This window comes from Acinonyx jubatus, chromosome E1, assembly GCF_027475565.1.
Source record: "Acinonyx jubatus isolate Ajub_Pintada_27869175 chromosome E1, VMU_Ajub_asm_v1.0, whole genome shotgun sequence".
NCBI lineage: Eukaryota > Metazoa > Chordata > Mammalia > Carnivora > Felidae > Acinonyx > Acinonyx jubatus.
In genome coordinates, this window is record NC_069397.1 from 36,353,736 (window position 1) to 36,375,912 (window position 22,177).

General features: G+C 48.4%; 2 protein-coding genes across 3 annotated transcripts in view; one reads left to right on the top strand and one right to left on the bottom strand.

The window, feature by feature from the left end:
* The window catches only part of SKAP1 (src kinase associated phosphoprotein 1), a 276,200-nt gene extending 273,292 nt beyond the window's left edge, over nucleotides 1–2,908 (top strand). The window contains exons 12-13 of the mRNA XM_027033973.2: nucleotides 54–162; nucleotides 2,513–2,908. Of these exons, the coding sequence (XP_026889774.1) occupies nucleotides 54–155 (102 nt within the window). The 3' untranslated portion in view covers nucleotides 156–162; nucleotides 2,513–2,908. The remainder of the gene's footprint in view (nucleotides 1–53; nucleotides 163–2,512) is intronic.
* Nucleotides 2,909–12,441: 9,533 nt separating this feature from the next.
* SNX11 (sorting nexin 11) lies at nucleotides 12,442–21,886 on the bottom strand. 2 transcript variants are annotated; one of them, XM_015078580.3, is made up of 8 exons: nucleotides 21,784–21,875; nucleotides 19,438–19,497; nucleotides 18,407–18,461; nucleotides 17,883–17,969; nucleotides 17,478–17,578; nucleotides 15,533–15,628; nucleotides 15,094–15,306; nucleotides 12,442–13,970 (listed from the first exon to the last, which is right to left on the bottom strand). In XM_015078580.3, exons 3-8 carry the CDS (start codon nucleotides 18,446–18,448, stop codon nucleotides 13,697–13,699), a joined length of 813 nt encoding a protein of 270 aa, XP_014934066.1. In that variant the 5' UTR covers nucleotides 18,449–18,461; nucleotides 19,438–19,497; nucleotides 21,784–21,875; the 3' UTR covers nucleotides 12,442–13,696. The 2 variants fall into 2 exon arrangements, with proteins under 2 accessions (XP_014934066.1, XP_014934064.1); XM_015078578.3 differs by lacking the exon at nucleotides 19,438–19,497 and having other exon boundaries at nucleotides 21,784–21,886.
* Between the last annotated feature and the right edge of the window lie 291 nt (nucleotides 21,887–22,177).

A 22,177-nucleotide genomic window follows, 5' to 3' on the forward strand; every position in this document is an offset into this window, starting at 1 on the left:
GAACAGAAACGTGACCAAATTCCAGCTGAAACCATCCTCTTTTCCTGTTTCAGGAGTATCACATGTATGGCTGGTGGGTAGGAGAGCTGAACAGCCTCATTGGGATTGTTCCAAAGGAGTATCTCACCACTGCCTTTGAGATGGAAGAAAGATGAAGCCCAGGTATCAGAACTATTGCCAAGGAGTCTGTTGGCCATGCCGTCATTTCTCTGGGAAGGATAAGAATTGCCAGTGAAGTGGCTTTTCTTCATGATTTCATTGACACAGAAATTTTATTTTTCTCTTCTGCAAAAATCTGGAGGTTAATGATCCAAGGTATCAGGTCCCAGATATCTTCTTTTTTTGCTCCTCTCGTGTGTGGCCAGCATTCTAAAGCTTACCTCACGGCCCAAGACGAATGCCGCAGCTCCAGCTATCATGTCTGTACCCTGCCCAGCAGGAAAGATAAAATGAAAGAAGGGCACAACCGCTTGTTTTAAGGACATTTCACAGATGCCGCACACACCCCTGCTTGCATTCCATTGGCCAGAAGTTGGACAGATAAGACTTATTCTAGGTAGAACCTGTGTCCAGCTTAAAAGTGACGTGGGAGAGGATTTGTTAATAAAAGGGGAGAATGCATATTGGGGAACAACTAGGAACTTCTGCCACAAGACTGGGTCTGGGTTTCTTTACCCCCTGTTCCCAAATCCAGAGCACCATTTCCCCCAAATGCCCACGTATTTGGGGGAAATACGACTGGCCAAGACTAGGACTCCAGTATGAGGATTCCCATGAAACATAATCAAATTAACTTTTAGGTAATAAAGAACATGGCTTGTGTTTTATGAGCAAGAACCACATCATATTTAAAACAGTGGAGTGAGTGCTTGCTTTGGGCGGGGTAGCAGTAGGAGTTGCTCTGGAACCTCGTGGCTTTTGTTTAGACTTAGGATGGCCCTGGAGGGTACCCACGCTAGCATGGTGTCGCGAGCTCCATCTTCCGGCCTAAAATGGGAGCTTGTGTGACAGTGACACACAGACTGTCCTTGGAACCTTCCAGACCAGGGCCACTCTAGTGTGCAGCAGCAGCTGCATGGATTCATTTAGGGAGATACATAAGTATAGATCTTACTCTGCGATGCCCTTGTACAACCGTAAAGCACCAGCTCAGGCCTGTCACTCAAGGTTTGACTGTATGACTTTCCTGCTGAGGACTTCATTTCCTGGCCACGAATGCAGAAGAGTTGGGCTTTTGCTGTCAAATCTAAACAGATTCACTCTACTTTGCTTTGTCATTTATTTAATGACACTGTCGTTTATCTCATTCTCTCTGACTCAACAATTCTACATCTAGAAGTTAATCCTATAGCTACATTTGCACACGCACAAAAGGATATACACATGAGGCACCTGGCTGGCCCAGTCGGTTCAGCATGTGACTCTTGATCTCGGGGTTGTGAGTTCAAGCCTCACATCAGGTGTAGAGATTACTTAAAAATAAAATCTTAAAATACACACACACACACACACACACACACACACACACACGTGGTCTGTAATAGCAAACCACCAGAAATGCCCTAAATGTCTGGGAGAGACCTAGCCAAGTAACTGTAGCATATTCATAGAATTAAATACTATGCAACAGTAAAAAAGAAATGGAAGCTCTCTACACTAATGTTGGTAAGGGGGTAAAAAAAAAAAAAAGCAGCAAAGTAGGGTAGACTAATTTGTTCCATTTGTGTAAAAAGGGAGTCTCCAGGGGCATCTGGCTGGCTCAGTAGGTATAGCACGCGACTCTTGATCTCAGGGTCATGAGTTTGAGCCCCACGTTGGGTGTGGAGAATACTTTTTATTTATTTTTAATTGTTTTTAATGTTATTGATTTTTTTGAGAAAGACAGAGAGACAGAGCGTGAGCGGGGAAGGGGAAGACAGAGAGGGAGACACAGAATCAGAAGCAGGCTCCAGGCTCTGAGCTGTCAGCACAGAGCCAGACGCAGGGCTCAAACCCACAAACTGGGAGATCGTGACCTGAGCCAAAGTCAGGTGCTTAACTGACTGAGCTACCTGGACGCCCCTAGAGATTAGTTTTTTAAAAGGGGGCAGGGGGAGGGGCGCCTGGGTGGCTCAGTTGGTTGAGCGTCCGGCTTCAGCTCAGGTCGCGATCTTGCGGCTTGTGGATTTGAGCCCCGCACATCGGGCTCTGTGCTGCCAGCTCAGAGCCTGGAGCCTGCTTCAGATTCTGTCTCCCTCTCTCTCTGCCCTTCCCCCGCTCATGCTCTGTCTCTGTCAAAAATAAATAAACATTAAAAAAAATTTTTTAAAAGGGGGCGCAGGGGGAGTCTCCAATTGCCTCTATGTGTAGAAGATATCTCTGGAAGGACAGAGACAATAACACTGGTTGCCTCCAAAGACAGAGAAAGTGCATGACTGTGGGTAGGAGGGAGACACTTTTTACTCTGTGCCCTTTTATACCCTCTTTATTTTGCATATCATAAAAGCAAATTTCTATATTTTTCCTCCTTTAGGACACATATCCTTGTCTCTGCCCTGCCTTTTTGAAGAGACTGCTCATCAGGAGTTCCTATCCGCCCCCCCTCCCTAGCCACCCCACCAACACCATGGACTCTTCTCTTGACTGAACAGACCCAAGCCTCTGACACCTTGCAGTCACTGCAAACTGCCAGCAAGATGAGTGGGAAGAGGCGGAGTCAGCAGATCTGTTGCTAACCTTGCCTTGTACTTTCTCCCACCTTCATTTTGTTTTCACCCCACCTCTAAACATGTCCCCACATCCACACCTGCCCTCTCCACAGGCTTGTCACAGAGAAGGTGAGAGAAAAGGAAACCTTTGGAGGAGGAAGTTGCTAGTTGTTTCAGCTGATTTGAAAAGCATAAATAAACTTCCTATTTGGTTCCTTGCAGTGTGTGACAGTGTCAGATTTCTTTTTGCAGTGGTATCCAAAGTGCTGGTTCCAGGCATTCTTGCCACCTCCAAACAAAGGACAAAAGGATAGCCTGAGAGAAAACAAAAACTCAGGCAGAGAAGGAGACTTGCAGTTATCTTGCTGGGCAGAATCCCCTCTGGAACCCAGGCCTGCCTGCTCTCTGGTTGGCTTCTCAGACTTCTTCTGGCTGCATACTTGGTTATTTTTCCTTACGTGCTGACTCTGAAATGAGACAGGGCTAGAAGCAAGTCCTTGGAGTCAGCACGTTGGAGAGTTCCTTTTCGGACCCCGGTGAGCAACCACAGTGCATCTTGCACCTCAAGTCCCAGATAAGGGCCAAGGAAGTGCTTTGAGGAGGTCTTATGTGTGCACAGCCCCGTTCTTGTCCCTGTTGTCTGTACCTAGCGCTCAGGTTATCTGTGTCCTGAAGAGGCAGCAAAGCAAGGTGGTTGAGAACATGAGAATAAACCCCAGTTCCCCATTTACTACATATGTTCTCTCAAGCAAGTTACTTGACATTTTATGCCTTAATTTCTCCACCTTAGAATCTAGTGGGGACTCTGTTTCAGTGGGTCATTAGGAAAATTAAAGAGGCAACATGTATAACATACTTGGAACAACGCCTGGCATGTAGTAACTGCTCAATAAGGCTTAGCTATCATTTATGGCCAGACTCACTGTGCAAGAAATTTTGGAAAATGTACAACTGAGCAGCTCTAGAAATTTTACCTCTGAAACTGCCTATTCAGAGCAGTCCTGGAATGGCAATAGCCCTCCTCACCTCTGCAACAACCGTATTCTAGCCCTGCAGTAAGACACCCATTTCACATCACCAAGAGAGGGAAACTGGAGAGCTGTCAATGCATCCCAAGTTTCTCAGAACATTTTATGACAGCCATTCATTTCCAGATTGCCTGACCCGGGAGTTTAAAAAAAAAAAAAAGAAGCTTTTTGTGTATGAGAAGATAAAGAGGTAAGAAAAGGGGACAATGGGGTCTGGCAGAAAAAACAAAAAAGAGGCAGATAAAAGGCAATACAGAACTGTTGATAATGTGCCCTCCGCTTTACACAGGGCGCTAAAGGAGACTGAACCACTAGGTGGCAGCAGATGAGCAGATGAACCAAAAACAACCAATTGCCTCCTGTTTCAGGAAGCTTTGCACCAATCCCAACCTACAGGTAAGCACAATGGGCATTGTTCTGAAGTGTTTACCGGAGGAGGCAAATAGAAACCCCTCTATGCCCCCAGAGTGTTCCCTCCCTTAAAGAACCCCCAGGGACCCAACGCTAGAAGGCTGGTGGCTAAGAGGAGAGAGCACCATTGTGCCACCGCTGTGTGAATGAGACACCAGAAAAGGGAAAACCAGAAGAGGAAGAGCAGGTTTCTGGGGCAGGGTCAGAAGAGGGATGAAAAAGGAGAAAGGTCAAGGTAACTTCACTCTCTGCACAGTTCAGCAACCTCTCGGTATCATGCTCATTGGCTTCCAGCATTTAAAACAAAATCCCCCTTAGTGCAATAGTTTCTTCTATGCCTGGAGGCCGGAGGAAATAACCACATGCCATACTGTGCAGGTCTTTGGCACCCCCATCAACTGCAAGAACAAAACTCTCAGACCTCTGATCCTTCTAGCTGTAAAACTCAGCAGAAAGAGAAATCAGATTGGCCCTCAAAGATATGAACAAATGGACTAATCAGGAATCTAGTCCATAGCCATCTGGCGATCTCTGACATGGTTACAGGAAAAGACAGAGGAAGTCGGATGGGTTGATAAGACTATCTACAGGCTGAAGAACATTCTCTTTTAGGAGAAAGTTCTAAAGGAGACCTTTTGGAAGCAGTAGATTCCTACAGTCTGTCTGAAGCTAAGCCACACCTACCAAAACTGCTCCCACTCAATTTGACAGCCACTATTTTAACCAACAGCCTCAGAAAGCAACTGGCTAATCAGATTACCACTTCTCTGACTCCGCTAACCAAAGCCCCACCTTACTAACTGGATAACTGGGACATTAGACCGCATATCTAACCACATTATATGTAGGATGGCTTCTTGATGGCCACTGATTACTCTGGCCCGGGAAATAGGAGAGGGAGGCTTTTTCTCTTTCCTGATTTTATGTAAAGGAAGGAAAAGAAGAACAGAAAGATCCTTAATTAAAAAAAAAATTTTTTTTAATGTTTTTATTTATTTTTGAGACAGAGAGAGACAGAGCATGAGCAGGGGAGGGGCAGAGAGAGAGGGAGACACAGAATCTGAAGAAGGCTCCAGGCTCTGATCTGTCAGCATAGAGCCCGACGAGCCCAACGCGGCTCTTGAACCACGAACTGTGAGATCATGACCCGAGCCACCCAGGCGCCCCAAGATCCTGAATTTAAGAAGCAAATGTATATCTGCCTTTTACAGGTAAATAAGTAATAACTTACCGAGAACGCCTAACATCCGAGAACAACTAACTTAGTGACATCCACTGGATAATCTGACCCGGGGCTGCTACCATTTGGCCCGCATTGTCCAAGCTGATATCTGAGAATCCTAAATGCTCTGAAAGCAGCCTTTCAGCTACATTTCACTAAAAGTACTTTCTCCTAGTGTGTTTTCTCTGTCACCCATATAGCAAAATAGCACAGACACTGTTTTGCACCAGCTCAATGTTAAATTTTCTCATACGGTTGTCTCTCTTAGAAAATCTGTATTTAACTCAAAACCCACTGCACCTGTTCCTCTGGCGAATAAAAAATGGGAAAGAGAAGAGAATTCCTCTTGCTGCTCATTTCCTAAATTCAGACAGTCTGATTCCGTTTAAAGTGACAGCAAGGGCAAAAGTTGGACCTGACGAGACGCGCCCCCTCCCATTGGAGACAGATACTTGATCTCAACATAGCCTGTGAGGAACTGCCTAGATTTCAAGTTAGCGTTCACTTCTTTTTTTAGCTTGCTCAGTTGCACCGCCTCATTTGCCATCAGTCTCTGCAAGTGGCAAAGCTGAGGATCCGAAAGGTGTTGACTTGGACAAAAATCACACAGAATCTGCCCGGGAAAGAGCAAATACAATGAACAACCCCGGAAATTCTCAGTCTGCTGTTCTGCTTGTTGAATCACCCGAGCTGGGCTGCAGTTAGACACCTCCAGCGACACATTTTCAAATTCTACTTTTGGTGCCAGTCACTTGCATCACAATGAAGCAGTGGTTCCGTGCAAAGAGCAAGATCACGCATGTGCAGGGGGGAAGGGGTGAGGGTACATTCCTGCCTTTAAAAACCAGTCTGAGAAAGATGGAGTTGAAGAGAAGAAAGAAAGAAAGAAAAAAAAAAAGAAACCAAAGTATGTTTTGTTTTGTTTTGTTTTGTTTTGTTTTCATATAAGAACAAAACTCTCAGATGACAAGTTCAGAGGTGCTTTAATCTTTGGCCAAAGAGAAGCCCTCCCCACAGGTCTCCCCACCAGGAGTGGCTCTGGAAGGATAAATCTTACATGGCATTGATTTGCTAATTCCTGGAGCACCAGCAAAATCTGGGGAGCTGATTTAGAAAAAGCAGCCGTCTACACACAGGATTATCCCTGCGACACAGCCCAGTGACTCAGACTCATTTTCTAGTTTGTGGATTACCATAGTCCCTTGCTCCTTCCCCTTCCCTCCCGCCCAGCCATTTCATTTCCCTTTAGAATTTAGAGATTGGTTAGGGAGTTTGAAACTTAGCAACTCAAAAGAGATTTTTCTTCTTCAAGGGATTTGAAGTGTTCTATTTCCCTATCAAAAACTAACTGTTCAGAAAACAGGTTGTTTTGGTGGGAGGTTTTTGTTGTTATTAGTGTGAATCGATGACCGTTCTTTTGCAACTCTATAGGATTCAATTAGCAATACATTTTCAGATGTAGCCCACTTCGTACAAAAATCTTTTATAAATGTAATGCCTCCCCCCACCCAAAAACTATCGTATTAGAGGAAACTGAACTAGAATTAACAAGGTGACCATATAACTTATTTCCCGGATATTGTTTGGAGACAAAAGGGGGAGTTATTGATAATTGATCATTGTGGCCAAGACCACAGGTATAAACCAGGATGAGAGGTCCCCCTAAAAATCAGGCAAAATGGGGCATCCAGTCACTTGGGGAGTGAGTGGACGGTAGACAGATTATCTGGCTCTCCGGATACGACACTTGGGAAATTCCTTCTAATGAAGTCCTCCCCTGCCAGCCCAGTTCCTAGACAAACTCTGCCAACTAGGCTTCTTTTCCTGATGCCTAGGCTGTTCTGAGAGGCCCGCTATCTCTGGCATCAGGCTGCTCGTGGGGCTGGCCAGCTGTTGGCCGCTGTGTGTGTTCAGTTCCGTCACGGGGCCCCATCGCGGCCAGCCACCCTCCACCTGGCAAGGCGCCACGGAGGGAAGCACGTCTGTAGCCCTGGGCAACAGTCGCTGCTCCCTTGCCTCCTGTGATGGGAGCGAGTTCCAAGAGGCTTCTAGTGCTGGTCCTCAAAGAGGGCATCTGGCTCTACTGTAGACGCTCTTAACCTGATGGTGAGCAGCTGGCCCTCTTTTATCCCCTCATCAGATCAGAGAACAGAAAACAGGCTACAGACACTTCCCTCTTACCTGCGGTCAGACACTCCTTACTCTGCCTTGAACCTCCCACCCCCCTCCCCCCAGGCGGCACAAGCACACCACCCGCCCGTAATGGATGCCTCCCATGGGTCAGCACCCCGCTGGGCCTGTCACTGACATACCCCACCTCTGGGAAAGCACCTGGCATCTGGAGATTTTAGATCATTTCTTCGACGTCGCTAGGGCAGTGCGGGGGCAGGGCAGAACTTGGAGCTTTACTACTTCTGTTAGTGGGGAATTCCTAACCTGGCACTATTGACACTTGGGGGCAGGTGATTTCATGTTGTTGGGGATGCTGTAGGATGTTCAGCAGCATCCCTGTTCTCCACCTACTAGACGCTGGTAGTACTCCTCTCCACTCACCCCCTCTCCCCCGGTCTGACACCCAAAACTGTCTCCAGACAGCACCAAATGTTCCCGGGGAACAAAATCCCCCGTGGTTGAAAACCATGGTCTTGGGACATTGGTGTGCGTAGGGCCAAGCACAGAGAAACCGTCCTGCCTTCTAGAAGTGTGTGCTTTAGCCACTGGATTATAGTGATAGAAGCTTACTGCTAGGTTGGGAAGACCTAGGGTAAAAATGCCATGAATTCCTCAGGGTCTAAGAACCAGCAGGCCAACCCCGATGCTCCATGGAGATCTGCTTGCCTGTACTGCTGCAGATTCCACTACAAAAATGTTTGCAAAAGTGGGGGTATAGCTCAGGGGGAGAGCATTTGACTGCAAAAATGTTTGCAAATGAATGGGCCTGTAATTGCTGATTTAGAGAGCTGCGTGCCAGTGTCTCACATCTTGAGCTCTGCGGTTGTGATCCTTGTTTCCCTTTCCTGTGGCAGAAATCTACAAGCGGAGCCCTGATCAGAACTCTTGATCAGGACTGAGCGAGATGCCGTGTACGACCTCAGAGCAAGAAACCCAGTTCACTGAAACGCAGCACGAGGGCAGGTGCAGCCCATGGGGGGTGCTGGTTTCCTGTGCTTTGTACTGGGTAGGCCTGGGCGGTCCTCAGGCAGAAGTGGCAAGTGTCAGGGCACCTGTCATCTCCCTGCTGCAATTACCCTTCCTGGTCTTTCACGTTAGTTTTTAAGGGAAGTTTTCTCATGCAAAATAACTCCTAGGAGCTCTGTCAAGAACTAAAAATAAATAAATAAATAAAACACAACCAAAACCTACTGCTCTCTCCGGAGGCCAAGACAGGATGAGGGGTCTACTGCCTTTGTTGTTTTTGCCCGCACGGGCCAGACAGCAAGGCCATCGCTGGCCCTGGTGCCAGCCAGAGCCCTGTCAATGCTGCCTCCCCTGGGCTCCAAATCCAAGGCACCTGGAAGGGTTATTAGCAGGATTGGAACTCATCCCTCTGCTGGGACTGGATCGTAATTACAGTAATTTTCTAACAGAGCTGGGCAGTAGGACTGTTTAATCAGCATTCGACTCCCTTGTGCTCCCAGCCCTCATCACTCAAGGAGAGGAGTGGGATGGCTCTTAAAGAGACAGTGCCCGCCTTTCAGCACTTTGAACAGATGTGCCCTAATTGGTAGAATATATCTAAGTCTCGTAGCTTATAGCAGGCAACCTGCATTGCCTCCAACAAACTGCCCTGGGCTCTCACTATTCTGGGCCTTCTGCTCAAGGGACTTGGGTCAGGCTGCCAGTGGGGCTGGCCTCCCCTACCAGCTTAGCCACCAGGGGAAGTCCATACACAGGGCTAGAGCACTTACGGAAGGATCTAAACTAGCTGGCCCCTTGGAAACGGATGGTCTGAAGGAAAAGGTGCTTGACGGAAGGAGGGACGCAAGAGCCATAGATTAAGAAATTTCGGCAGGGGGTTTCCCATAATCCAAAGATTACAGAAGCATCTCATGTTCCTGCACTTCTGGGGGAGAAAAAAAAAACCTTAAAAGACTTTCAGGTAGTCTCTTAATTCTCACACTCTGGCTTTCCCATGTCTCTCTACTTACTACTCCTGCCCCTTTTACTGCTGTGTAAATGCTCCCTTTTCTCTTCCTTTGCTGGTGGAAGTGGACCAGGTCTCCCCTGAATGGAAGGGAGTAAAATTATTCACTTTGCTCATTGAATCAGGAGCATTCTGTCTTCTAAAAAGTGTGGCTCTTGTTATCCTTTGGAGCATAAACTGTCCGTGTTTATTTGATGTTGAGACGTGAGGTTCCAGCTACCACTCCAAATCTATCCATTTCTAAAGTGGAACTGGTTTTTCCCAAGAAGTTATTTCTCTAATAACATGCTAGCAGTGGCCCCTACTGCCCTGTTGGTAAGCCAAATGCATACGTGGTCTTTGTAGTGGTTCCTCAGCGTTGTGCACAGAAGAGAGCTAGGGCAGGGCTAAATGAGAAGAGGTGAGTGGGGGGCTCCCAAAATGGGGTGGGCACACCCTCAGGAAAGAAGGTAGAGTGGGGTGAGGAGAATAGGAAAGGGGGGGACACTCATCCACAATTCAAGGACAGGTTACTTTGAGCCAGGTGACATGCCCTCTACAGAGCTGAGTCCTGCTGGCAGAGGGCTGCCCAGGAAGGTTGCTTGGGATCAGTGCCCAGGCGTGACCGAGGAAGTCACCGTCCCGCGCAGCGCTGGTTATCTGCTTGGCTTCAGCTGCATCTCAGCTGGCTGCTCACACAGAAATCTGCAGATGCCACCCCGGTCCCTGATTGAATGCTCCTGCGGCCTCCGTGAGGCAGGCCAGGCACTGGTCTATTTCCATTTCTCCCTTCGACCCCATTTCACATCCTCCTGGCTCACTGTCCTCCCCACCCCTAAGGTGTTGCGAATATAAACAAATTCACAAGCATGCAGTTAACTTAATGTCTGATCAGACTGTTAGAGTCACGATCACCTCCCAAACTAAGCTACCAGAGAGGTGTCTAGGACTTGGTGGTGTGGATCTAAGGCCTCCACAGTCAGAAAGCTGAGGACTGCAGAGGGGCTCTGACTTCTGAGACAACTCCAAAAAGCTGTGCAAGTGGACTTGGACATTTTTTTTTTTACCTTGAGTAGCAGTGGGTTTATTTTAGTTTAAAAATAAATGGGGGGGAGAGGGAGGGACAAACAAACACCCGGTCTTTCAGAGCTTGGAAAGTAACTCTCACATGAATATGCTCTCCCACCACCTAAACATGTTTTTTAGGGGGGGCTGGCTGGCTCAATCGGTAGAGCACGTGACTCTCAATTTTAGGGTTGTGAGTTTGAGCCCCATGTCAGGGGTAGAGTTTACTTTTAAAATAAATAAATTTTAACTAAGTAACTAAACAATAAATAAAAAACATGCTTTAAAAAAAAAATTGTTCTTTTCAAACTAGGCTCTATACCCAACGTGAGGCTTGAACTCATGACCCCGAGGACAAGAGTCACATGCTCTTCTGACTGAGCCAGACAGCCACCCCATAAAACCACAGTTTAGTTTCCTTAGCTAGAAAATGAGTATAGTACTTGCCCTGCCTTCCTCACTGGACACGGGGGTCAAGTCAGAGGATGCAAAGGAGACTTGTTTTCATACAAGAAAACCTACCTCCCCCCCCTACACACACACACACACACACACACACACACACACACACACACACACCCTTCCATCCACCAAACAAGATGAAAGCCATGAGCACACTTATCCCGGGTAACAGGAGAGACCAGACTTGGGCCACAGAAGCAGCAGTCAGAAAAAAGGTGACTACATCAGGCACAGAGCCCAGCTCAAATCTAAGTTCAAACGCAAAATACTTGAGTTCCACAAAAGCTGAGCTGAGTACAGCTGGGCCAGCCCCTCTCCCCAGGGGCTCCCCAGTCTTCCCTACTGAGCTCACCAGCCCTGGTAGCCGGCCCTTAGCACACGCAGGGACGGAGTAAAACGTGACAGGCCAATGGCACTGCCTGCAGGGAGAGGAAATTTTGGTTTTGCTGTTTTCCTGGCAACTCCAGGCCCGCATCAGAAAATCTCTTCCCCTCCCTTCTTAGGACATCTCCTCCCATGGCATACACTCAACTGTGCACAAGACGGTGCTGGGATGGCGCCTGGCCTTGGATTAACTGAGCTGCTGTTGTACGCATTGCTGGTAATGGATCATTAAAAAAGCCGGGAGTCAGAAAAATCGCATCCGTGTCTTTGAACGGCTCCTGCTGTCCCAGCAGCCTACCCTGCTGGCAGAACTAGCTGCTGAGCACCAACTCCAGGAAGAAAAGGAGCGAACAGAAGAAGGCCAACCCAGCTTGCTGTTTTTTGGCTGAGTAGGGAATTGACACAGACCACCTCCGGCTCCTGTCTGGAAGTTTCGAGATCAGAGAGCTTCAGGCACAGCTGGGTTCACAGCTGCACCATTTGGAGCATTGGACTCATTAATATTCATGAGTCATCCCCACCAATCGGCAGAGCGGATGCCATTAGCTTAGCATCTGTCGGGTTTTTGTGAGGGTTGCGTATGGAGTTTTTTTCCCCTTTTAAATGAACTTCTTTTGACATTTTGGATTTGCCTCTGTAGGTTTTCTAGCCTCGCCTTGCTCCGCTGCATCATATAAAGGAGAGACCCAGGGGAGGCGGGCAGGAAAGAGGGATGGGTCCCAGCCAGGGCTCTGCATCTGCCTGTTGACAAACTTTATTTCTCTTTCAGCACCTGGCACCTCAGACAGGCTGCGAGGACGGAAGCGGCAGCAGGTAAATTATCCCTAACAAGGTTCATGCCCACAAGTGCGAGAAAAGCCGGATCCTGGCTCTCCAGAAGACGACCCTTCCTCCAGCGGTGGACTAGCGCGGCACACACAGTGCCGGAGAGCTGCGGCCCCCGGCTCCGAACCGTTATTTCCACGCTGATAAATTCATGATTTATGAAAGCAACTACTGCCAGCCCTCCCTCCCTCCTCCTCTGCTACAGCTTGTTAGACACGAATGGCAACAACCGTCTTAAATACTTGGAATTTTATTTCAGGCCAAAGCCCCTCAACTCTGAACTAAATGCCATGACAGTCCCACAGCACAGGCTGGTGTTAAAGGAGCCCGCAGACAGGGCGGGGTGGCCAGAGGAGGGGGGCGTGGGCGAGAGGAGAACCGCACACCCACACCCACACCCACGCGCCACGCAATGCACACCGCCAGCGGCACTGGGCTCCTAGCCGCTGGGCTCTCCACGGAGAGGAATTAGGGCAGCAGGAGGGCAGAATGCCTCATTGGGTGAAGGCGTGTCGTTCCTCACCTCCATCCCCAGAGCCCTCTCTCCAGGCACAGACAAAGCCCTTGCGCCCCATTGGACTGAACATACGGCCTCCCTGCAACACAGCAACACAGCAGAGGGACACCGTGGTGGCTGAAGCCCCGGGGGCAGGAGGCTATTACTCAGGGAGAAGAGAAGGATTCAAAAAAGAAAGGAGCCCACGCTAACCGCGCAGAAAACACAGTCACATCTCTGCTTTGTAACCGGAAAAGACAGCGACAGCGCAGGACCCAGGACAGCCTTTTCTAAAACAAAACCCCGAGCCGTTGCCTTTCCTCGGGCTGTGACCGACCGCTTCCCTTCCGCAGATGGCCATGAGCTCAGGCCCCACGCGGTGAGACTGAGGTCTCAGGATATGCGGGAAACCCCGGCGACAGAGGAGTCACAGCACTGTTCCGTTCCGTGGGATTAGTGAAGGAAGGCAAGCGAGGGGGTGGGAGAATCAACATTCACCCCCTGGTCCACCAAAGGAGGCAGGCAAGAGGCCAGCCTCCCAGAAACAAAGTGCTCCAAGGGCCGCAGCAAAAACACAGCCCCCGGGAATACAACTACGCAAGTGTTTCTGTTGGGTCAGTATTCAACAGGACAGCTTAAAATCTGCCACTTGCAGGTCCCCAAAACCAGTCACCTGAGGCAATGCTCTCGGGTCCATTAACGAACATCTAAAGAAACTCAGCTCCCAGGGGAGTAAATATACCACCCCCCGCCCAGTGTTTCCGTGCAAAACCAACAGCCCGCGGGCCTTACGCCTACCTTACAACTGTACAGTGTTTAATCCTGCGGAGGAAGCCTGAGGAGCTATTGCGACCCGCCTCTGTGTAACCAACCTGAGCAGAGGCAACCGTAAGACACTAAGTGGCCCAACCGCCCACACCTACCCTGTGCCCGATCCCACCCCAGCAAGTCCCCTTGCCGCCTCGGAGCAGAACCCAGGGCTCAGACCAGAGCTCATTTCTCCACAACCGTTTCTAACTGCCCAGGGTCCAAAGGCACAGCATGGTCCCCTGCCATGGCCCTCCTCACTGGCTGAGGAGCAGACGTCCCCTCATCGGGTCTTGTAAAATCACAGCATGATGGCGAGGGGGAGGGTGGCAGAGGGGGGCTTTCCAAGGAAGGAGCTTCAGAGTCAACAACGGGAGCCCACACCTCGAAATGGTCCTTTTCTTCCCTGGGAGGTGGTGAGGGAGAGCTCCTCCTGCCCGATCGTGGAAGAAAGCAGCAACTGGGAAAGGACGGGACGGAAAAAAGAAGGGCATGAGCGGAGAAACAAAAATCAACAGATAAGCACAAGTGAACAAACAAACAAACAGTGGGCCAGCCATACAAATGGAGTATTATTTGGCCATAAAAAGGAATTAAACACTGAAACCCCCTACAATACGGATGCACCTTGAAAACGCGGAGTCGAAGAAGCCAAGCACAAAAGACCACACCTCGTATGACTCTGCTTGTGTGAGATGTTCAGAACAGGCAAATCCACAGATGCAGAAAGTAAACTAGTGCTCATCAGGGGTTAGGAGTTTGGGAAAATGGGGAGTCACTGCTAATGGGTCCAAGGTTTCTTTGGGGATGATAAAAATTGGGGTTCTAAAATGGACTATAGTGACTGACGGTTGCACAACTTTGTGAACAAATTAAAAACTACATTAACTGTAACATTAAAAGGATGACTTTTAAAATGTGTAAATTATAACTCAATAAAGTCACTTTTTTTTATAAGATTTTATTTTTAAGTAATCTCTAAACCCAATGTGAGGCTTGATCTCACAAACTCAAGATCGAGAGTCACGCGCTCCACTGACTGAGCCAGCCAGGTGCCCCAAAATTGTTACTTGAACAGGGCGGGAGTTGGGGGGTGGGGGGTGCCTGGGTGACTCAGTCAGTTGAGTGTCTAAATTCAGCTCAGGTCATGATCTCGAAGCTCAGGAGTTCGAGCCCCACATCGGGCTCGCTGCTGTCGGCTCAGAGCCCACTTCGGATCCTCTGTCCTCCCTCTCCCTCTGCCCCTCCCCTGCTCATGCTCTCTCTCTTTCTCAAAAATAAAATAACCATTTAAAAAATTAATTAATTAATTACATAAAATGGCGGGGAGAGAAATAAAGAACAGAATGAGAAAGTCTTCTTTTCCCCAAGTTTCAATAGGAGAGCCTGCTACCCAGGGACGAGGTAGCCCAGATGCTCAGACCCTAGCGCACAAGATGAGAAAACCATGCACAAGGGGAAGGAGGCCTCTTCTGAAAGGCTACCAATGCCGTGACAGGACCTTCTCTATCCAACGGACACCTCACTGGCCCGGGCTACAGTAGTCCTAGCCCTCGGTGCCTCAGAAATGAGAGCTCCAGTACCTCTTAGGCTGGTCTCCTTTAGCCAGGTGAGAAGAACCCTGCCTCTCCTCCTGGACCCAGCCACAGTTTGACATAGCGTAGTGAAGAATGGCGTCAGAAACCGTCATGGGGCTTCGGCCCTGGACACAGGCTTCGATCTCAGGCACCGAGAGCTGGCTTTGCAGGAAGAGGTGTAACTGGCTGTCTGACAGGAGGACCACACTCTGCAGGACCCTGGGGAAAACACGGACGTACAACACAGCATCACCCTGAGCAGCTGCCCTCCCCAGCCCCACTCGCTGAAGAGCTTCCGGCTTGAGGGAGCACTGAAGGTATGGGGGTGCGAGAAAGGCATCTACCATAAATGTGCCTGTCTATTCAAAGGGACCATCCTGCCTGGCCCCCTCCCCCTCCCCGCCCACCCGCACGAGGCAGGTGCTAGCCCACCACGCCCACTCACTTTTCCAGGAAGTGCTGCAGACCTTGCCGGCGCTTCTCAATGAACTCATCTGAGCTGCCAAAGAAGGTTGACTTCCCAGGAAGTTCAGGTACAGGGCTGTGGGGTCACATAATGTTGAACACCCAAGATGAGTGTGACATTAAAGACAGTCATTCCACCCCCTGAGCAAGGAAACCCCCTTGCTCAAAGAGGCACAAATCAATACACATAGCTTTTAATAAGGTGGGGAGGGGGGCAAGGCTAATACCGACTGCAGGACATCCATGTGTCAGGCACCATCAGAGAAGTTAAGTAAATTTCCCGATGTCACACAGGTAGTAACCAGCAGAGTTGGTATTTGAATCACATCTATGACTTCAAAACTTCATTGCTGCTATACTACATTGTTTACAAAACCCACTCCCACCATCAGCTTTTAGGTTTTTTTTGTTTGTTTGTTTTTTAAGTGCATTATTTATTGTGAGAGAGGGGCAGACAGAGAATCCCAAGCAGGCTCTGCACTGGAAGCATGGAGCCCGACACAGGGCTCGAACCCAAGAACCAAGAGATCATGACCTAAGCCAAAACCAAGAGCCACTTAACCAACTGAGCCATCCAGGCGCCCCTGTCAGCTCTTATTTTAAAAAGGAAAAAACTTGGGGTGCCAGGGTGGCTCAGTCAGTTAAGTGTCCAACGTCGGCTCAGGTCATGATCTCATGGTTCGTGAGTTCGAGGCCTGCATCAGACTCTCTGCTATCAACACAAGAGCCTGCTTCAGATCCTTGTCCCCCTTCTGTCTCTGCCCTTCTCTCGCTCTCTCTCTCTCAAAAATAAATTTTTAAAAATAAATAGATAGATAGATAGATAGATAGATAGATAGATAGATAGATAGATAAAGAAGAAACCTGGACGCGGAGATGTGGAGCCTGCTGGGTCCCTGCATGTAAATTAAGACCTACCTCCTCCAACCCAAGCAGGTCACATGCTTAGAATTTTCTAAAAGTAGTTGAGTTGTAGCAAGCCATCCACAAATTCTTTAAACCTCCCTAGCTTCTATTATGAACATATTTTTAAAAAAAACAACAGGCCAGGAGCCCCTGGGTGGCTTAGTAGGGTAAGCATCCAACTTCGGCTCAGGTCAAGATCTCACAGCTCGTGAGTTCGAGTTCCGCATCCGGCTCTGTGCTGACAGCTCGGAGCCTGGAGCCTGCTTCGGATTCTGTGTCTCCCTCTCTCTCTGCCCTGTCCCCAACTCATACGCACGTGTGCATGTGTACACTCTCGCTCTCTCTAAAATAGACTTAAAAAAAAAAAAAAAAACAGGCCAGGCAATAGGATGCAGGATCCGTCAGAGGAAATCCCAACTGGCAACAAGGACCTGACCCATGACAGCGGCTTCATCAGTCCCACATGTTAACTAACCGGCTTGGGCACCCACAGGCCACCTGTCCCCAGAGCATTCTGTTCTAAACTGTCTCCAGTTTTAGGACTTATTTGGGATGGTATAAGTGAGGAGTGAACAATACTACTTTCCCTAAGGCTCTCAATCTGTTATGTCTCTCAGAAAATTTCTCTGCACAAAAAAGAAAAAAAAATTAAGATTTTTTACAGGTCAAATGGACAGGAACACCACTGGTCACGTTAAGTCCAGGTGCTAACAGGTTTCTGATAACCAGTGACACGCACACATAAAATGCTAGCAGTACACTTGTTTAGCCCTGGATGAATATGCATATTAAAAAAGAAAACTATTTTTGATATTTGTATGACTTTGTTAGGTCAAAATACTAGAAATAAGAACTCTGTCTTTACTTTTTCCACTGACTTGAAAACATAATTTAAGAACACATTTCTCAATTTCCTAAGTGCCTGACACGTTGCCAGGTTTGTTTGTTTTTTATTGTAAACTCTGGTTCTCACATAAGCACCAGTCTCAGATCCAAGAAAGAAGCAGAAGCAAACTCACACTAAACCAGCATTTCTCTGTAGCTGCTTTCTCAGCCACACGAACTCACGGTAGCGGCGACGCACACAGGACGTCTTGGCGGTAAAGGCCTTGCTGTTGGTCTACAGGAGGAAGTACGTGAAAAAGAAAAAAAACAGGTAGAAAAAGACCAAATTTACATGAACTCCCCATGGTCCCTCTGACGGAGGATCCAAGCCATCAGGCCTGATCAAGGACTCTGACCAGATCAAGGTGCCACCAGGTAGCTAGAAAGCAACTCTCACCCATTGTCTCAAGTTCATGCCCCTCCTCCCTCCTTTTCTTCTGTCTCCGGACAGTCAAAATACCCACAAAAAGGTTCTGCCTCAGCACTAGCCCTCAGTGCTAGAGAGTGTTGATCCCAATGCAAAAGTGTGATGCACTTACGTGGAGAAATATCTTATAATCCACATAAGAATTCCAGGAGCCCTCATTCTGCACGCGGGGGTCCTGAACACGCACAGTGATCACCTCCTGGAGGTAAGAAAGGCTCCTTCAGCTTCGGCTCAGCCACACAGTAAGGCAACTTTGACAACACAGGTGGCCAGATTTTTCCATTCAGCACCAACTTTCATTCATTTATTCATTCAATTCAACAAGGATTTATTGACCACCCGCTATGTATCAGACTCGGCTCTAAGGCACTGGGGGCAGAACGTGAACAAGAGACAAAAATCCTTGCCCTCGTGAATGTGACATTCAACCATATTCCAACGAATGGAAAAGGTCAAAATGGAGTCTCATTTCCCTGCATGGCTTTACTATGGATTTCCTTCTCCTGCCTTTATTTTGAGCTCATCAGCACCCCCGAGGTATTACTGTCAGTACAATACCACGGAGCAATGATTTGCATCTTTTCCCAAATCCCACCAAACTTTTACCCACCTGTTTCCTGGAGACCACACGCTTACCTCCTGCTCTTGGTTTTCCAACATCCTACAGCAAAAGCCCATTGGAAGAAAACATCTGATAAGGGACAGAAGACAGGGCAACAATCACGGTTAGTATGCCTCTGTTCTTATCACTCTTCACCAAGGCAAAACCCTGAAAATTCTTAATTGAACCCCTGGGAAAACCCAGGCAACTTTTTTCGTTCTCGTGTAAAACTTAAGAGGAAGCAAAAAAATCCCCGCCCCCCCCCCCCACTGTAGCTCAGTGCCAAGCTAAAAACCCAGATGATTTGACTCCCTGTGCAGACCACTGCCAGAACCCTTAACTAGGCCACCTCCAGCCAAAGCAGGTTTGGGTCTGTGCACCTCCAGCAGCCAGAACAGGCAAGTTCAGCTGTAAAACCTCTGCTTGAGGATTGCAGGTGACAGTAGTGTCTCACCGGCACACACTACACACCCTAGCAAGTGAGCCTAACACTGCCCCCTCCTGGCGGTTTAGAGGCAACCACGCCCCACAAACACCAAGGCTTTTAAAAGTCTCTCTTTGTCTTGCTAACCCTACAGTCGCCTACCCAGAGGTAAATCATAGAGCTGGAGAGCTCCGGGAGCACCTGAGTGGGTTGCCCAGTGGCAACCTTCCTTTATCTAATCTGTTCTCCGGAACCCAAGCCAATGGCTCCCAATCATTTCCTCTCTCGACATGCTATCCGGTTTGTACCTCTGCCCAAGCACCCCACAGCTGCACACAGGTCGGCTCGGGATGTTTTCTGCTCCTTTGTAAAGATTCATTAAAGCCTAAGCCCCTGATTTCCCCCAGTGTGGCAGTTTACATGTGCAGCAACATCGCCCACTCCGACAAGGGGACCATGAAGCCTACAGCACAGGGTTACTCGAGTCCAAAGGGGCCCATGATGTCACCTTCTGTTAAAATACAGCACTAATCTTGTTACTCCTAGAACCACTCCAACAGCATCCACCCTGGCTGCCGCCTCCACCCCCTTCTCCTCTCTTAAGAGCAGAACAATAAGGTTTAATTTCCCTTTCCAATTTACCTTGAAATGAAAACTGACTTCAGCCAATATGTACTGCCAACAAATGATCCAGGCTGGCTCCTGGGAAAACAAGACTATCTCTAAGCTCTCCCTCTCCTCCCCACCCCCCATGCCCATTCACACACCCACTCATTTTTACAGTCCTACAATTAATTTGAAACACATTCTCTTATTAGTTCTGCCTTACCATTAGAAGAGTGTGTAATGAGTTTCTTTGTATTTTATGTTTTGCTAACACAAGGCTAACGTTTCAAGAGAAGGGGAGCTCATTTACACCACGAAATTAGCAGAGCAAACAACTTCCCCAATTCTTTCCAGAATACCAGAAGATCTCTCCACCCTAGCCACTGCACACAGAGACAAAACTGCGTGGTATGTGACAGGATTGGGCTACACTGTTGAGCAAACCAGAGTTTTTGTGACTGTAATACCCTCTTCGTATTCTTGCCGACAATCTGATTTTTCCATCTGATGAAATCACTGTCACAAAGGGGTCCTGAACTGAAAGGAAATTCCAATTCCGTAACGCCCAAAGTATAACATCTCCGATACAAGCAGTCATATGCCTGTGACCGAAAAGAACAGACCGACTAGCTGTGAACAGTTAACCACCTCAGATTTTTAAAAAAATAATAAAATTTTCTCTTCTCTTTTCAGCCATTTGGTAAACTGTCAGCACAGAAGCAGAGGGTTCAACATTCTGAAGTGTCTTTTTCACAAAAGTAACGATGGGAAAGATGAGGACAAGGAAATAAGTCATTCATACACTCAGTGGGGCTCAACACATCTCCTGTGCCTTGAAAGGTTTGCCAAATTCAGGACCATAATTTAGTAATGAAATGGTCATCGTTCTGAGGCTCAAGTAGAATTTGTATAGGGCCCTCCACCACCTCCAAGTGCAAGTCCCTCTCCTTTCCTTTGGGGCTAAAGCCACTTAGAAACAAATCGCTATAAACTCACTTAAAAAAAAAAAAAATCCCAGCACCCCCCCAATAGGCTGTATACTTAAATCTAACTTTAAAGGGCACCAACAAAGTTTCAATTGTAACTTGCCCTTAAAAACGCAAGACACTGGAACAAATACAAAAACCCAGACTCCAAATAATAATTTCTAGTAACTACTATTCTCCATCTGCTTCCTCCGCATAGATGCCACTCCTCACAAGGAAATGCTCAGTTCTGCCTGTGAAGGGGAAGGAGGAAGTTCTTTAACTTTGGCTCGTGATCTGGGAGATGGATCCAGGTCATCTAAATAAGGGTAAGTCAGCGATCCTCTCAGCTACAGCTACGTATGCATCCCACTCCGCACTAACTGCATTTCCTGGGTCCTTTCAATCACATCCAAAGCTTCCTTTTCTTTCTCCATCTGTACCAGCACCAATATCTCCGGGAAGAATCCAGTTGTTTGCTTTATACAAAGCAGATTCCTTGTAAAGCTCTCCAGTGTCCTAACAATTCAAGGTAGTAATTCAAGGCTTTCCCACACTTTCACCCCCATTTAAACTACTTCAAAAGGAGGTTAAAAACAAATTAAAAACACCTTAATCAGGTAGGTTAAGCATCTGATTCCTGATTTCAGTTCAGGTCATGCTCTCACAATTCCCGAGATCCAGCCAGGCGTCAGGCTCTGCGCTGATAGCCCGGACCCCGCTTAAGATTCTCTCTCTCTCTCCCACTCTCTCTCAAAATAAATGAAAAAACATTTATTTTACATCAGGTGATAAAAGTATATTGAGCCACCAATACTCCTATCCCTTCTTACTCATTCTTGAGCCCTTGGTGCCAGATGGCAACTCAAAAAGCTCTCCTGCCTAAACACCCACACGTGGTAGAGAATGCTCCCTTTTCTGACCAAGTTCTGTGTATTCCCAACCAAGCAGCTCCACTCCATCCTTCTGTCCATTTGTAATTTGTCACTCCTTACACATGGAAGGTAAATCACAAAAGCGACCGCACTCTAGCAAGAACCGCCTCCATCCCCGTAAAATACTTGTCACTACTCCTACCCCTAGCCATTTGGGTAATTGTCCCCAAACTCTTTAACTCTGACCACTCCCTCTCCATTCTTAACGAACTAGGAGCAAAAGGGCCCCATGACCCTTCTTCTCCTTTGGCGATTCAGCTTGGGGAGTGGAAAGGAAAGATGCTTTCTACTTTGAAAACAAATGGAAAAGCCGGGATTCCTTCCTTGGATCCGGAGCAAGCACCCGCCTTCATCCCGGGACGTGAGACAGCCTCTTCCCTAAAACGTCAAGCGAGAACCCCACCCCCAAGCGCCAGCCTGGACGCTCAAGCCTCACTGGAGAGCAGCGATCTGTCCCCGCGGTCCCGCCCACGACCCCTCACCTGAGAGCAGCACCCACTCCCCACAGCGACACCGCCAGCGCCGCACCATAGAGCCAGCCTCGGCTTCTCCTTCCGGGTAAGTGGCCGGTGCCCCGGTGCACGACGGGAGAAGGCTCCCGGCCACGCCAATCGCGGGTGCCCAGGACGCCCCGCCCCTGCAGGCCCGAGCTCTTAGTGGAGATTCCCGCTCCGGAGGCGGCGCGCTCGCTCCGCCCAGTCCCCCGCCGGAGTCCCGGCCCCCTGAGACTCACTCGGGACACTGGAGAGTGGACGCGGGTGAGGAGTGGTGAGTGGGCTCTGACGGCCAGTCCAGAGCCGTGTCCCGCTCGTCGTCGTCAGGCCCAGCCAATCAGCGGCCAGGGGGCGTCATTAAAGGTCCGAAAGAGGGTCCCCG